Source organism: Corythoichthys intestinalis, chromosome 11 (assembly GCF_030265065.1).
Source record: "Corythoichthys intestinalis isolate RoL2023-P3 chromosome 11, ASM3026506v1, whole genome shotgun sequence".
Classification (NCBI taxonomy): Eukaryota; Metazoa; Chordata; class Actinopteri; order Syngnathiformes; family Syngnathidae; genus Corythoichthys; species Corythoichthys intestinalis.
Window position 1 is genome coordinate 39,819,145 of NC_080405.1, and position 14,196 is coordinate 39,833,340.

The 14,196-nt window shown below is 37.4% G+C and overlaps 2 protein-coding genes and 1 long non-coding RNA gene across 4 annotated transcripts in view; 1 reads left to right on the forward strand and 2 right to left on the reverse strand.

The window, feature by feature from the left end:
• Positions 1-14,196, forward strand: part of LOC130924317 (uncharacterized) — a 46,312-nt gene that overhangs the window by 1,149 nt on the left and 30,967 nt on the right. The gene's annotated exons all lie outside the window — the stretch shown is intronic.
• On the reverse strand, positions 625-5,148 carry LOC130924313 (transforming growth factor beta activator LRRC33-like). Its single transcript, XM_057850779.1, has 2 exons — positions 5,047-5,148; positions 625-4,962 (listed from the first exon to the last, which is right to left on the reverse strand). The coding sequence occupies exons 1-2, from the start codon at positions 5,131-5,133 to the stop codon at positions 3,106-3,108; spliced, it is 1,944 nt and encodes a 647-aa protein (XP_057706762.1). The 5' UTR covers positions 5,134-5,148; the 3' UTR covers positions 625-3,105.
• The window catches only part of eda (ectodysplasin A), a 28,531-nt gene continuing 23,315 nt past the window's right edge, over positions 8,981-14,196 (reverse strand). The window contains exons 3-8 of one of the 2 annotated variants that reach the window (XM_057850781.1): positions 13,722-13,760; positions 13,094-13,264; positions 10,760-10,794; positions 10,626-10,677; positions 10,335-10,459; positions 8,981-10,130 (exon numbers count right to left, since the gene is read on the reverse strand). In XM_057850781.1, the coding sequence (XP_057706764.1) occupies positions 9,870-10,130; positions 10,335-10,459; positions 10,626-10,677; positions 10,760-10,794; positions 13,094-13,264; positions 13,722-13,760 (683 nt within the window). In that variant the 3' untranslated portion in view covers positions 8,981-9,869. Of the gene's footprint in view, positions 10,131-10,328; positions 10,460-10,625; positions 10,678-10,759; positions 10,795-13,093; positions 13,265-13,721; positions 13,761-14,196 lie in introns of both variants that reach the window. The other variant, XM_057850780.1, reaches the window with a different exon arrangement.

Genomic DNA, 14,196 nt, shown 5'->3' on the forward strand with positions numbered 1-14,196 from the left:
ATTTTTTTTTTTTTTTTTGACTGAAGTCAATTTTTTTGGTTGAAGCAAGTTTTTAGATTGAAGTAATGTTGTTTTGCGTTTAGGCTACATTTTGGCTGGGACATTTGTATCTTTATTATGCAATCAAAAAACAAGCTGCTTTAAACAAAAAAAAAAAAAAATTCAAAAGAAAAATCACTTAAATAAAACAAAACACATTTCAATCAGAGAAAAAAAATCACTCAAATATTTGCATTTGAACACTTAATTTTTCATTAAAAAAGTTTTCTTTGATTTTGGCAATCCTTTTTGTGTGACATTTGTGTCTAAATCATTCAATCCCCCAAAAAGTTGCTTCAATCAAAAAAAAAAAAAAAAAAAAAATTCAAACAAAGAAAAAAATCGTTTGAAAAATAAAATTGCCCTCCCCTATTTAAAAAAAAAAATTAATATTCAAATCAAATGAAAGTCTAAGGTGCTCGTCACATGATCTGTTCAATTTTTTTTTTGACCCATTATAAAAATATCGTTTGTTGTTCATTTCATTCATTTTATTTGTTTTATTGCTTTACAACATATAGGAAAGTCAATTACATGCAATGACACTTTTCGGCCACCAGGGGGGTCTGGACCTCCTGGCCCCCCTTAAACTCCGCTTATGGCAGGGGTGGGCAAACTATTCCACAAAGGGCCGCAGTGGGTGCAGGTTTTTGTTCATACCCATCATGAGGACAGCCTTTCACCAATCTGGTTTCTTACAAGTGCAATCAGTTGATTGCCGTCAGGTGCTTCTTGTTTCCACTGAAACCTCATTGGTTAAACTGTCTGTGCTGAATCAGTTGGAACAAAGACCAGGACCCACTGCGGCCCTCGAGGACTGGTTTGCCCACCCCTGGCTTATGGTAATCTCCACATATTTGTGATGCCAGTCCTCAAACATAATGTACTGTATTTTAATTATTAATCAGAAAAAAATATTCTATAAATTAATAAAGTGTTAAAAACTAAGCTCTTTACTATCAACTCATTGTCTGCCATTGAATGAATGAATGAATGAATGAATGCTTTATTTGGACATGAGAAAATAAAAATAATAGACAAAAAAAAAAAAAAACGAAAAACAAAAAATTAGACAGAACCAATTATATTCTCAAGATAACAGCAACAATAGTTAAGACAATAATAATAATAATGATAATACTAAACAAGGTCAGAATTTATTCATTGTGTCCAAAAAGGAGTAGGATGAAGCATTTGCTTATTAAAACCTACCCCCATTTCTATTCCTTAATTATATCTGTCCACCCTATGGAACTAGTCCTCATATTCACAAAGAAATAAACTAAATAACCATATGCATAAGATGCAAGATAAACAAAAATAAACTGGACTTAGCCAATAACAGATATGTGAAAACCCCCTATAATTGAACCCCTTCTTCTTCACTATACCCTGTGAAAACCATGTGCTTGTACCACTTCCTAAACTGGGTCATGCTTGCACAACGATGGATGCCCAATTCATTTAAACTGGGAGGAATAACAGTGAATTCTTATGGGTCAGTGACATTGACAGCAGTAGTGTTAAATGTGTTGATAATTTTGTATTAAATCAATTGAAAGCCCTTGGACTAAATTGGATTATGGCAGACAATAAAATCGGCTGATTGTTTTAAATATGTCCACATATTAAATTGTCATTTTTTCATTGTTACACATACTGTATAGCAAGAAAATATGACAAATGGAGAAATATTAAAAAATTATCTGGATAGGAATACAATGTACTATGTATAATAAGGAGCAATTAAAGAATGTGACTGGTGTACAAGTAAGAGAAGTAGTTCAGCAACATACACCTGAATTTACCATAAATAAGGAAACACTAAATACAATAGCTGACTGTGTTCAAGATTCTATTCAGAGCATTAAGCTACATATGTTAGTCTTTGCAAATTTGCCGCTCGCGAAATATACAGTTATATTTTAGTTTCAGCCTCTGTTATTCCCCACGACAGAAGGAGAAAACAATGTAATTCTTATCTTACACCTACATCCAGTATAATCTCTTTCGCGTACAGACCTGCAAGATGCTATCTAATAAGAATCCACACACTTGCAAGATGCTATCTGATAAGGATCCACAGTTTGGTTGAGGCTGTTGTGAATGCTCAAGACCATTGTGGTACTTTTTGACTACAATACTGGAATCATGCGTAATGGGTTTCAGTATCACTGATCATGAGATGCACATGTCTCCAAAAACAAGGGCATAATAGCTGACCACTGTTTTATTGTGTTTCCTGACTGAGATGGTGAAACAATCTCTAAAAAAACATAAAATGGTTTACTGATTTGCAACAAGTGACCATACTTTTCCCATCTCTCACCGAATGGATCATGCATGCATTTGCGGTTAGACTATTGAAGTAAAAGTAAATTCCCTTTATCATTTATTACCTTTTTTGAATACTTGAGCGATTGACCTCAATGTGCTCCAGAATACATGTTTACTGGTAAGTTTTATAATGCAAAGAAATTACAATTTCACATTGATTTGACACAAAAGGAACACTTCTGATTTCATCAACAGTAGTCATAACGTGTGTATTTTCTGGAAGATGTGTTTTTAGTAACAGACAAAAATGAAGTCATTACTGTCCAAATGTGTCTAGCATTCTTACTAATGGCCTGCAGGGGGCAATTTGTGTACAATGCTTGTAAAAACAGATGCGTTCAGGGAAAACAAAAAACTTGGATGGCTAGGTGGTAGATTTCATCAATCGATAACATAAGATATTCTCCTTAACAACAGTGTTTTTAGTGTTGGAAATGTCGGTACTAATTACACTGGGGCAAAAAAAAAAAAAGTACTTAGACAGCATCAGATTGTGCAAGTTCTCCCACTTAAAATGATGGCAGAGATCTGTAATTGTCTTGATAGGTACAATTTAACTATGAGAGACATAATTTGAAAATACAAAAAGTCCAATTGGACTTGAGTTTCTGACGTCATGCAGTCATAAACATTTACTAAACGGATATTTAAATCTGGAAAAAAAAATAAAAATAAAAATAATGTATAGCTGCTTCGAGTTATTCAGTGTGCAATGGTTGGAAGTATTTTTTAGGTGCACACTTTCCAGGTGAACATAATCAGCACTGTTATCAGTACACCTACAAACAAAACAACTATAATTGTTTGTCCCAATTGAATCCCTTTGATTCTACTTGTACAAAGCAATGAAGGATTTTTCAAATACTCTTCAATTAGTACTGTTCTGCCACCGAGAACGCATTTGGTGTGGCTGATGTCCGGCATTTTAATCCTTGAGTTATTGAGGATGTCCAGCCACTGACTATCACAACAAGTAAAGTAGTTTTGACTAATGTATATAACTTGAAGGTTTGCTGATAACGCCTGAATCAATGAGTAGTTTAAAGACACAAAAGCGTTATTCTTTATGCTGAGTTCCCTCAGAGGAGAGCAATTCAAACTTTGCGGTAAAACATTTAGATTATTGTTGGACATATTCAGATGCATTAACATTGGCATGCAAGGCAAGAACAGATCATTATTGGTGATGTTCAGTTCACTAATAGTCAATGACTGAAGAGTTTCCTTAATGTCATCCAGTGAACCAATTTGCATGACCATGTGCGAATTCCTTGCCAGGTTTAGGGACAGTAAAGAGCTTTTCTGGAATGCTTTCACATAAAGAATCTTTATGTTGTTGTCTTCAAGGTTCAGATGTTTGAGCGTTCTCACATTTCCAAAGGCAACACAGGATGAGTTCACGTTTAGTTGCTGTGGTGATGAGGAGCTGTGCACTTGGCCCACGGGAGCACAAGGCTGCAGTGAGTTGTCTTGGAGATTTATTGTCTCAACTTGTGTGAGGGCCTGGAGAAAGAGTGGCGAAACAGATACTAGTCCATTGCTTTGCATGTTGAGGTACTTTAAGGAGGGAAAATAAAGCTGCCTATAGTATTCAAATGCACTGTCGTGCCGGACATTCCATGTGAGATTTTGCACGCAGTTAAAACTGAAATTGAGCCCTTCCAAAGATGGGAGAAGGCTTAATGTTTCCATTGGGAAAGATGTGAAGTAGTTATAGCTGAGGTCAATAAAGATTATTGGCATGAGTCTCCAGTTTGAGTGAAGATAATTTTTTATAATTCCAACAGCACCCTTTCTGACAACTTCATTATAAAGGGAATTGGCGTCTGATACCATTGATGCTTCGGACATTAAGGTCCCCATTATATTGTGATGTAAATAAAGGTATTTCAATTGGTTGAAGGTGGGAAGAATTGGGAAATATAGTAGTCTGTTATGACTAAGGTCAAGTATTTCAAGACTGTACATGTGATTATCCTCTGTAGTAACAAAGAACTCAATAGAATTTCTACTTATATTTAAATATTTAACTTGCTGTAGTTTGAAATCACATATGTGAGGGAGGTTATTTTTGGCTAGGTTAAGATTTTCTAGGTTTTTCAGCGGTTCAAATGTTCCTGGATCAATCGCTGATATTATATTGTCATCAATACTAAGGTTCATTATACCCTCACTCTCTTTGAACAAGTCGTGTGTGAGCCATGTTAAAGAATTGCCACTCATCTTAAGTAGCTCAAGTGAAGATTTGTTTTGTAGATACAGTTTCACAGCTTCATAGCCCAAACTGTTAAGTGATATGTCCAAACTCTTCAGGCCACCAATGGATTGTAGTGCTTTGCTGTTTCTGTCATAGTTGTTGTTCAGTGAGTTCATGGACAAATTCAACTCCTTAAGATGAGTCAGGTCTACTAAAGCTCCATCAGAGATGAGCTCCAGCTGGTTGCTGCTCAAGTCCAGCTGCTCCAAGTATGGCAAATCAAGTTTGTGCAACCGTCTGATTAAATTGTTGGATAGATCGAGGTTTCTCAGATGTACATTCAAATCCAAAGGAACCGAAGCGAGGTTCTGGTTACTCCAAGATTTTGGCTTGAAATTAAATAGTCATCATTATTATAAAGTTTTAAGATCAAACAAGAAATTTATATATAATAGAATTAACGAGGATCTTACCTTTAGACCATCATCCATTTTTCCTGCTCCATAAAGCTCGTGGCTTAGTGACCATAGAAGGAGATAAGCAAACATATGTTTAACCATGTTTCTGCTGTTGGTTCTGTCATTCTCTTCCACACCCTTTTACTGCTACACTTCATTAAAAAGGGAGGAAGAAAACAGCTGTGGACACCAGATAGCCTTTGGCATGCTATTTTTAGACAATTAATTCATGGAGAGTAAATAATCTTTTTGACTAAAAATGGCCTTGTAGGCTTTTACACAAACAAAATGTTTGTTTTAATCTTTCATGACATGCTGAATCCGTTTTATAGATTCAAGAACAATATTTTATCCTGACTTCAGATATTAGGTTTTAGCTCACTTTTGTGAGTTTTATTTGAAGACAAATATGAATGTGATATTCATAAGGAAATGTATGTGGGGGGATTAAATCCTTGAGGAAAAATGACTATGCACATCGTGGAGGAGTTGGGAAGCAACTGACGTCGTATAAAGAGGCATAAAAAAAAAAAAGCCCAGGTGTTAGTATTGGTAAACAGTGATGCAGAGCACATGAACCAAGAGCAAAAAACATTAATGCTTTCTTTGAGTGTTTTTTGAATGAGTATAATTCGTATAAATACTGATCAATATAAAACCATCCCAGAAGCCGCAAGTTTCCTGTTCCTGTCATCAGTTTGTTATCATCCCCTACACAGCTCCACTTCCCACATCTTTATCTGCTGGCTATATGAAAACAAAAAACTTACCAGATATTGACCGAGAAGAAGGGTTTTGAGTATTTTCTCCTTCGTTTTAATTTGACATTTTTAGATCCGCTCGAATGTCTCAAAGGATACAAATAAACAAAAAATATTTGTTGTGCTTAAAATACTGCAAAGTATCAACATTAGTTGATTGATGTCTTTACTTTTAGATTTACCGTTCAGGAATGACAATTTTGTTTTAACTGTTCAGAATTCTTTGTTTTGTATTAGTTTGAACTCAAGAGGCTATTACTGACATCACCTTACACTTTATCAAGACCTGGGAACATCAATTCAAATATCTGGTGGCAAATTGCTGCTAACCAAACCTGCACTACAACTACATTGTAAACATTAACAAACCCCTATTTAAAATTACATAACTCTCCATATAATGTTTTTTTTGCCTTCATACTTAGGTTTAGTTTAATATTGTTTAGCAAGTAAACAAACAATAATATATTTTCTTTATGTAATCAATGAACTCCTGCAAAGAAAATGAAATTACAGTTCTACATGCAACATCTTGAATTTTATGCTGATAGCACATGCTTTGGCATTGACAATTAAAAAGCCTGATGCAAATTGGTTGAAGAATGTAAAAGTTACGTCTTATTTTCAAATTTAAACATCAAATTCACCAACATGTCCACTACATAGACATGTCTGTAAACCACAACAATGCGCTGGTGTTTCCTCTTCATATCTATGTTCACCCTCTCTTCCTGCGGTCTTTAAATGCAGTAAGTACAGAAATGGTTGCTATCAGGGCAAGGCAGGTGCAAGAATAGCTTTCACAATAATCCCAATCTTGTTTTCTGACTTAAAAACTGAAGTGCTCTTAACCGGTAGTGATGTAATTTACATCTCTGATTTCGGGATCAATGTAACACTCCAAAAATTCCCGCTTGGGTGGGGAGTCCCGGTACTGGGACTGCCGGTGGGGCGGTGTTCAAACTGTTCAGACGAACCGGACACTTAGACTTCAATTCTCCATGTCAAACAGCTGAACAGGACAGGTTACTAAAAAGAAAAAAAAAAAAAAGACTTGTCCTGTGTTGGCGACTTGGCGCTCTCCGTACGTGGAGGGCGAGGGAAGGAATTTTACAACCCGGACATTACATCATTTTTTTGTCGGCATCGGCAACAAAGTAAAGCACATATTTCCAAAGATGGACGATGGGCTGTCTCTTCCTCGACTCTAAGATTCAATAGCAAATTAATTTCGCTATGTTTCCAGTTTATTTTTGCTATCTTTTCAGTTTGCCTTGTTGATAATTGCGATCTTTTTTACTGCTTTTCGTGTTACCGCGAAGAAAGAGTAAATTACGATCGGCCCGCCATGATATTTATGTCCTCAGCTTACGCACTGTGACCGGGGAATTAACTGGCTGCTTTCATGCATGCCGCATCCCGGTGAAGTCACGGACACTATACTAGGACGTGACCCGGTTAACGTCCGTGTCATCTCCGTGTCAGTTGATTTAAGTCCCGGGACTTAACCGGTTTTCAGAGTATGTCTGAAAGGGGTTCAAGATGTATGATCTTGCTTTTAACCGACTAGTAAAATGTTTAGTGTTTAATTATGAGTAGGCGGTTAAATGACTAATCACGCACATCCGTCATTTAAGAACCATTAGTCCTGGTCCGTACTACAGCTCCCTCGCAAAAAGTAATATAACTCAATGGCAAACAATAACCACAGGAAACCACAGCAGAGGAAGGAAATAGCCACATGTAGCTTGCAAGCCATGGGTTGCTGACCCTTGTCTAGGATTTTCGCATTCTCACTTAATATCAGCTGAGATACTGTGGGTTCAACTAATGAGAATAGGCGATATAAAAGAGTGGTTTGAAGTACGTATTATACCCCCTTGAAGGTGAATTCAGTTCATACACTGCTGTATACTGTATTTGTCTCGGACACCACATAAAGAACCTGATTGCACACATGAAGGCATGGTCAGATTTGTGTTTTTTTTCCAAGTGATTTTGACCTGATGTTCACCCTCTGGAATCTGTTCTTGTAGAGATAGAATATAATACACCAATCATCTTGGTAGAATTCTTGACTTGGTTATATATTTTGAAATGTTTCCCGTTCAGTAAAGTTCTGTGATTATCCACTTTATTCTTCAGTTGTCATCAGTGGTTTTCCAGCTATTCTGGTGCTGGCCAGTGCATTCCTCCCTGGTTATAGATTGTGTCATCAAGTTTCTGCTTGTTTTGGGTCCGTTTCAGAGCTGAATGAGCCTTTTCAGTTGCATTGACACCTCTTTGGAACAGAAATTCAGTTCTCATGAATAGATATCCAATGATATTCTTAATGTTGATTTTTCATCTAACTTCTTTCAGGGGAGACTGTGTCTTATGTGCATTCCACATCTGTTGCAAGTAGTACAGTAACCCTCTGGCTGCATTGACAGCGATAGACGTCCAATCCATATGAACTAGGTGGGCAGTGATTATTCACTATACTTGAGTTTTTGTGACACCATTTTTTTCCCAATCCTAACTACATTAGCATCTCACTATTAATTTTATTAATGCAGTGTTATATGGTAATTTGCTGTCTGAGGATTAGTCAGACAGCAGTTTGAAAGCATTAATTCCCAAATAAAAATATTAGAGAATATTTTTATTACCTCACTCGTTGGCTCTTTACTAACAAATTTAACTCTCATTTATGTAGCATTTTTCTTGACTCAGAGACATGCAATACATGTTTCTATTACCCTTATTGTATTCTCTCCCATTCCATTGTCCTTATCATACGTAAATTATTGTTCATACGCTCCCTTGACTTTTTCCACAATATCTTTGGTGGTTTCCTTTCGCTCCAGTTATCAAAATAGATGAAGTGATTTCCAAACTATGTACCCGGAAACATCAAGACAAACCCAAGCATGTTATTTAGTTCTTTTTTAAATAGAGCCAGTCACATTGATACTTGCTTAGAATTGTTTATTAGGGCACTGACTTCTGAAAAGAACTCTCCAGTGTGCAATTAAGTTGGTGAACACAATATTTTAGGGATAAAGACGGGCAGATCCTTGAGTGCCCGCGCCATCTAAGTTCCACATGAAAGTAGGAAAACTAACCAGAGGCCATTGAAGCATAAATTACATCACACACTTGCATTTAGATAGAACAAAACATTTTAATCGATCAATCAACTCAATTTACAAAAGTATATCCCATTTTTATATACAATATGTACATAGACATATAAACAATTTTTTTTCAACATGTATGCATTCACTCGGTAAGACTGTAAGTCAACAATAGCACTGCAAGTAAAAAAAAATACCATGGATTTTCTGCAGGGATATTGTAGTGCAAAATGTGTGCAAAATATATAGTGCTGTTGCTCTGGGAATCCCTCTTGACTGGAGTTTCTCATTTTTTCCTTTCCTCTTGGAGGTCTTCTTTGCTCATGCCAAACTCAAATACACAATCTTAATTTTTTTAATGCGCGAATAATGTTGATTCCCTCTTTTATTTCAATAATGATATTTAATTATTCATATTTACAATCGTTATTTTTTTAATGTGCGTTATGTTTTTAATGTTCCCTCTTTTATTTCATTAATGATATTTCATTATTCATGATTTTAAAAAACATTTTTGTTGCCTCTGAAGGAGAGGAAGACTGGAAAAGTTACAAACTCATTGCTCAGTTTTCTTCTCCGTGTGGCAAACCGTATTGAATCTTACTGTAAACCACAGGTATGTATTACTGTTGTAAAATTAAATGTAGTTAAATAAACGAAGTATCACTGTTTGGAATCAATTTGTGGCAGATGGAGAAAAAAGTTAAAATACCTGCTTTAGCAGTACTGTTTTTTGTTACAAAGAAAGAGAAGAGAAGGTGGTGACTATAAATAATGACATGATTTTGATGAGCAAACAGACATTCAGCTCATCAAGACACTGAATCTCTGAAAGCACAAGCAGAACAGTTCATGTGCTTTTTACTGCGCGGTGTTGATAGTTCGATTCTTTATCACGCTTGTCATCATGCAGGATCTCCAGAAATCTTTAAATCACAAGGGCTGACTTGTGTAGTTATTAGTTCTGTCCAGCAGATGGAACCTCTCCAAGTCTGACACTTCCCAGGAAAGTGGTATGGTTGGTCATACTAATGAGCGTATCCTCATACACTATGCGTATAGATATTCTCTGGCCTGCACGCAGCAGACTCACCCCAGCTGTGTAACAGGTGTTGAACTTGCGCTGGCCTGTCTCAATGCTGCAGGTGCAGCGGAGAAATGGGGTGGAGTCCACCATTACCTCATAGCTGGCAATGTCTGTGAAGTTTAGGTAGTACACCTGCCGACAAGGGGAGAGATTCAATTTAAGACTGTGAAGGCTCAGCTGAATAAGATATATTGTGTCCAGCTCAAATGTTCGGTATTTAAGTATCTGACATGGGCTTACATTACACAAATAGGTTTCATAAAGTATAGCTATGTGAACATTAAATAACTAACATTAAATTATAAGAGTTACGTCTGGGACCGTACTCACTTCTACCTGACTATATATGAAGTAGACACCGTCCAACAGCACCTCCAGCTCTCCAGAGCGAGAGTGCATTTTAAACACACGGTGATGTATAGACACCATCTTCCAGTTCCTGAGGATACCTTCAGAAAGATCTAAACATGTTTTCAAGCCAAGAAAAAAAACAAAAACAGAGGTTAGGGCCAATGTTACTTTAAACATCTCTGGTAGGCATTCTCAAACCTTATACAGCACAGTATAAATTCACTGTGAGGCATTAATTGGGGAGAGAATGATGACGTGCTGAGAAGTTCAACCCACCTTCTCTCACTTGGATTGTTGTTTCCTGCCCTTGCAAATGAACCACTGCAGGCTGAAAAGTAAAGATGGCATGTAATTGACAGCAATACGTTTGTGTTCATATCAGCCCTGCTTTTATAGGTGACACAATCTACCTGGAATTCTTTTGTTTTCGTCCTGTCAGGAACTCCTGCAACAGAAAGAAAGACAGAAAACATAATGGGATTCTAGCCCATACTTCTACTGTTAAAAAGGAAAAAAAAACTGACACGACTGTGACTAAATCAGAACAAGCAATGCCATAGACAGTGTTACTTTAAAAATGAAATTCACCCAAAAGGTAATTGAGTTAGTAACTCAGTTACCTCATTGTAAGAGTAGGTTACACTTTTTACATTATTTTTTAATTTCAGCTATATGACAGTGTAGGGGTATACAAACTTTTAACTTTCAAATGCTGTGAGGGGGGGAAAAAGCCTTGTTTTTTTCGTGTTGTACTGAAGATGCACTGAACCGTGACCCCTATACCAAGGTACGTACTGAACCGTGACTTGTGTTTACCGTTACACCTTTAATATATATATATTTAGATATATTTTTCAATATGCAGGTGAAGCACTGAATTTCCTGCCTCTCTAGTCCCTGCACTAGTTGTTTTAATTAAAAAACATCACGCAACGTTTTTGGGAATGTCAATCAAGTTTAGGGTTTAGTGACTATTTTTGGTAATAAAAAAAAAAACAAAACACAAATTATTAATATTTTGTAGCATCTACAAGGACAATGCTAACTTGGTGATGATAATGTACACTCAGGAGGAAAACAGTACATTATATTCAATTAATTGTACCAACCCAACAGTTTAAGATGACGCTCGCCACGCTGAATGCTAATGAGAACGCGAATGCTATGCTAACGGTCTGCGTCACCAAGCCAATCATCATCGCATTTGCAACAGCATCACCACCCCCTTCCTTCCTCTCCCCTCCCGCTCTGATCTCTCCCAGGCAGCTGTGACAAGATTAGACAACTCGCTCAACCAAATTGTAGTATCGCGCCCATTCACATCCTCAGTAATGGTAATGGCGTTGCAAAGATGGGAACAGTAATTTGATTACTCATTGCTGAAAAAAAGAAAAAAAAAACTCCGTTATTAACAACACTGGCCATAGACTACATCGAGTTCCATGTCATCCTACACAGTGCTGACATCCAGTACAGTGGTACCTCTACATATGAAGTTAATTCGTTCCAATACCTTGTTTGTAAGTCGAAATGATCGTATGTTGAGCAGGATTTTCCCATAAGAATACATATATGGAATATATTTCCATTAATTCGTTCCACAGCCCGAAAACCTTCACTAAATCTGTTAAAAATGCCAGGTTGTTTGAATGTTACGTTTTTTGGATCCCCCTGGTAGCAAGTTGCAATTTGTTGTTTTTCTGATCTCTCAGGCATATTTTCACCACCTAAAGAAAGCTAAGACCTACGTTCTCATTGAAAATTTAAAGGTAACGTGTTGAGGAAGAGAAAGTTTTGGTCTAATTAATTCGGGACGGGCATCATTATTGCTTTAACCGGCAGTGGAATCCATTCTTCTAGTCACACCAGCCCAGCGCTATTTTACAAAATCCTAAATAAATCCTGCTGTTACTATTGCAAAAAGCATTTACAAAGAGCAAAAAGAATACATTATGAATAAAAATGGGAATATTAATATAATAATACATAATAAAAATAATACCTGTAATAATGTAACAAATCGGGTCCTAATGTGGCGGGTGTATTTGCGTGGTGTACCTGAACGCACCTCGGGGCTGACGGCAGAGTGAGAGTGAGAGAGAGTGCAGTTTACTTTCTCTTTTCACGTCCTGTTGTTGCTATCAGTTGGCGTGTTGTGTTGCACAAGTTCTGAAATAAATTATTAAAAACCTGACGAAGCTGGCGTTCTCGTTGGCGATGGTACCAGAATAATAGTCACCTTAACTTATAAAGAGTTCACAACAGAGGTCGGAGCAGTATTGTCAAGCAGTTCACGGACGCGCACCCCACGCTCATATTTTTCTTTCTATCCACCTTTTTTCTTTTTTCACCACCTGCTTCAACATTCTTGGAACCCATGTTGATTTCTCTCACAAGAAAATCCGCCATGCGTTAGTCTTGCGGGAAAACAATGACATTGCGACGCTGTCATGAATTGTATTTAGAGCATTTCGTCAGATGTAGAAACAAATGGCATGTCAAATTTTACGTCGGATGTCGAAAAGATCGTGTGTCGAAGCGATTGTATGTCGAGGTACCACTATATTGGAAAACCTCACTTTTGAGGCGATGTGTTTATTCATTTTGACAACTTGAGCCTCCAACAAGCGTGGGAACATGGCTACATGCAGGCTCATGCTGTGTAATTCAAGAATGGCCCCCAAGAGTTGAGTTCGGGCTATTGTAGTATAGCAACCACTCATCTTCTCTTATGAATCTTGTACCTGCTGGGCCTTGAGCGCCGGGAGGCCCTTGTGCCCCTGGGGGCCCAGGAGGTCCAACAGGACCCACAGCATTGCTGCCAGGAATCCCTGGGATTCCAGGGATTCCCGGTGGCCCCTGGGGGCCTGGAGGTCCGGGAGGACCAGGTGGGCCTGGTATTGGTCGTTTCTTGCCTAGGAAAAAAATGCAAAATGGTAAGCAAATGTTGCAAGTCCATTTTTATAAGTGATGATCTCACAATGATAGGACAATCCGTGCAACATCCACACAAAATGGCTTTGAAAAACGAAACTGGTGAGAATTAAGAATGCATACATAAATGTGTGGAATCTGAACCACTGAATTTTATTACCAATGTTAGTTTTGGAAAACAATGATCAAAATGACAATCTTTAGCCAAGGAAGTTGGATCATCAATACTGTAACTACACTTTTTAGGAACTGAAGATGGTTCATCCAGAAGGCTTTTGTTGATTACTGTGGCCTTGAAAACTAAGAATCAACCTTAGACAAACTGGACCTGGTGCAGCTGAGTCACCCTGCAATATGGTCCCCCTCGACTCAAACCTCCCTAAGTAACCCAGATGAGCAACCCGTAAAAAAAAAAAAAATAGCTGTACATCTTATTACCTTTCTTCTTCTCTTTCCTTTTCTCCTTTCCTGTTGATTCTGGAAGGAAAGAAAACCAAAATGACTAAGAATGAAACCGTCTTCAGTCCAATCATTTTCTTGGATTTCATCTCAAGAGTCCATTTTATTCAATTTACCGGCAGGTATCGTCTCTGTGCTGACATATTGGCCAGTGAGCAGTGAGCACTGATGTTAGTCCTGTGGGTTTGTCTAGTGTAGCAATTTGTAAGTGTGGTTTCACCTCATCTGTATGAACAAGTGCTTTAAGCATTCACAGGAAGTGGAACTGGAGAAGATCATTAGAGAGATACTTCACCCTGCCAAAATCCTCTTCTTTGAATTAAGCCCAGATGGAGAATTCACTAGAAACTGCGAATGTGGATGAGCATTTGCGACCTTATTTTACAGTAATGCGGATACGTGTGCATGGAGATGATGGTAAGGCATATATGTCAGTGTGTGAAAATCCCATGTG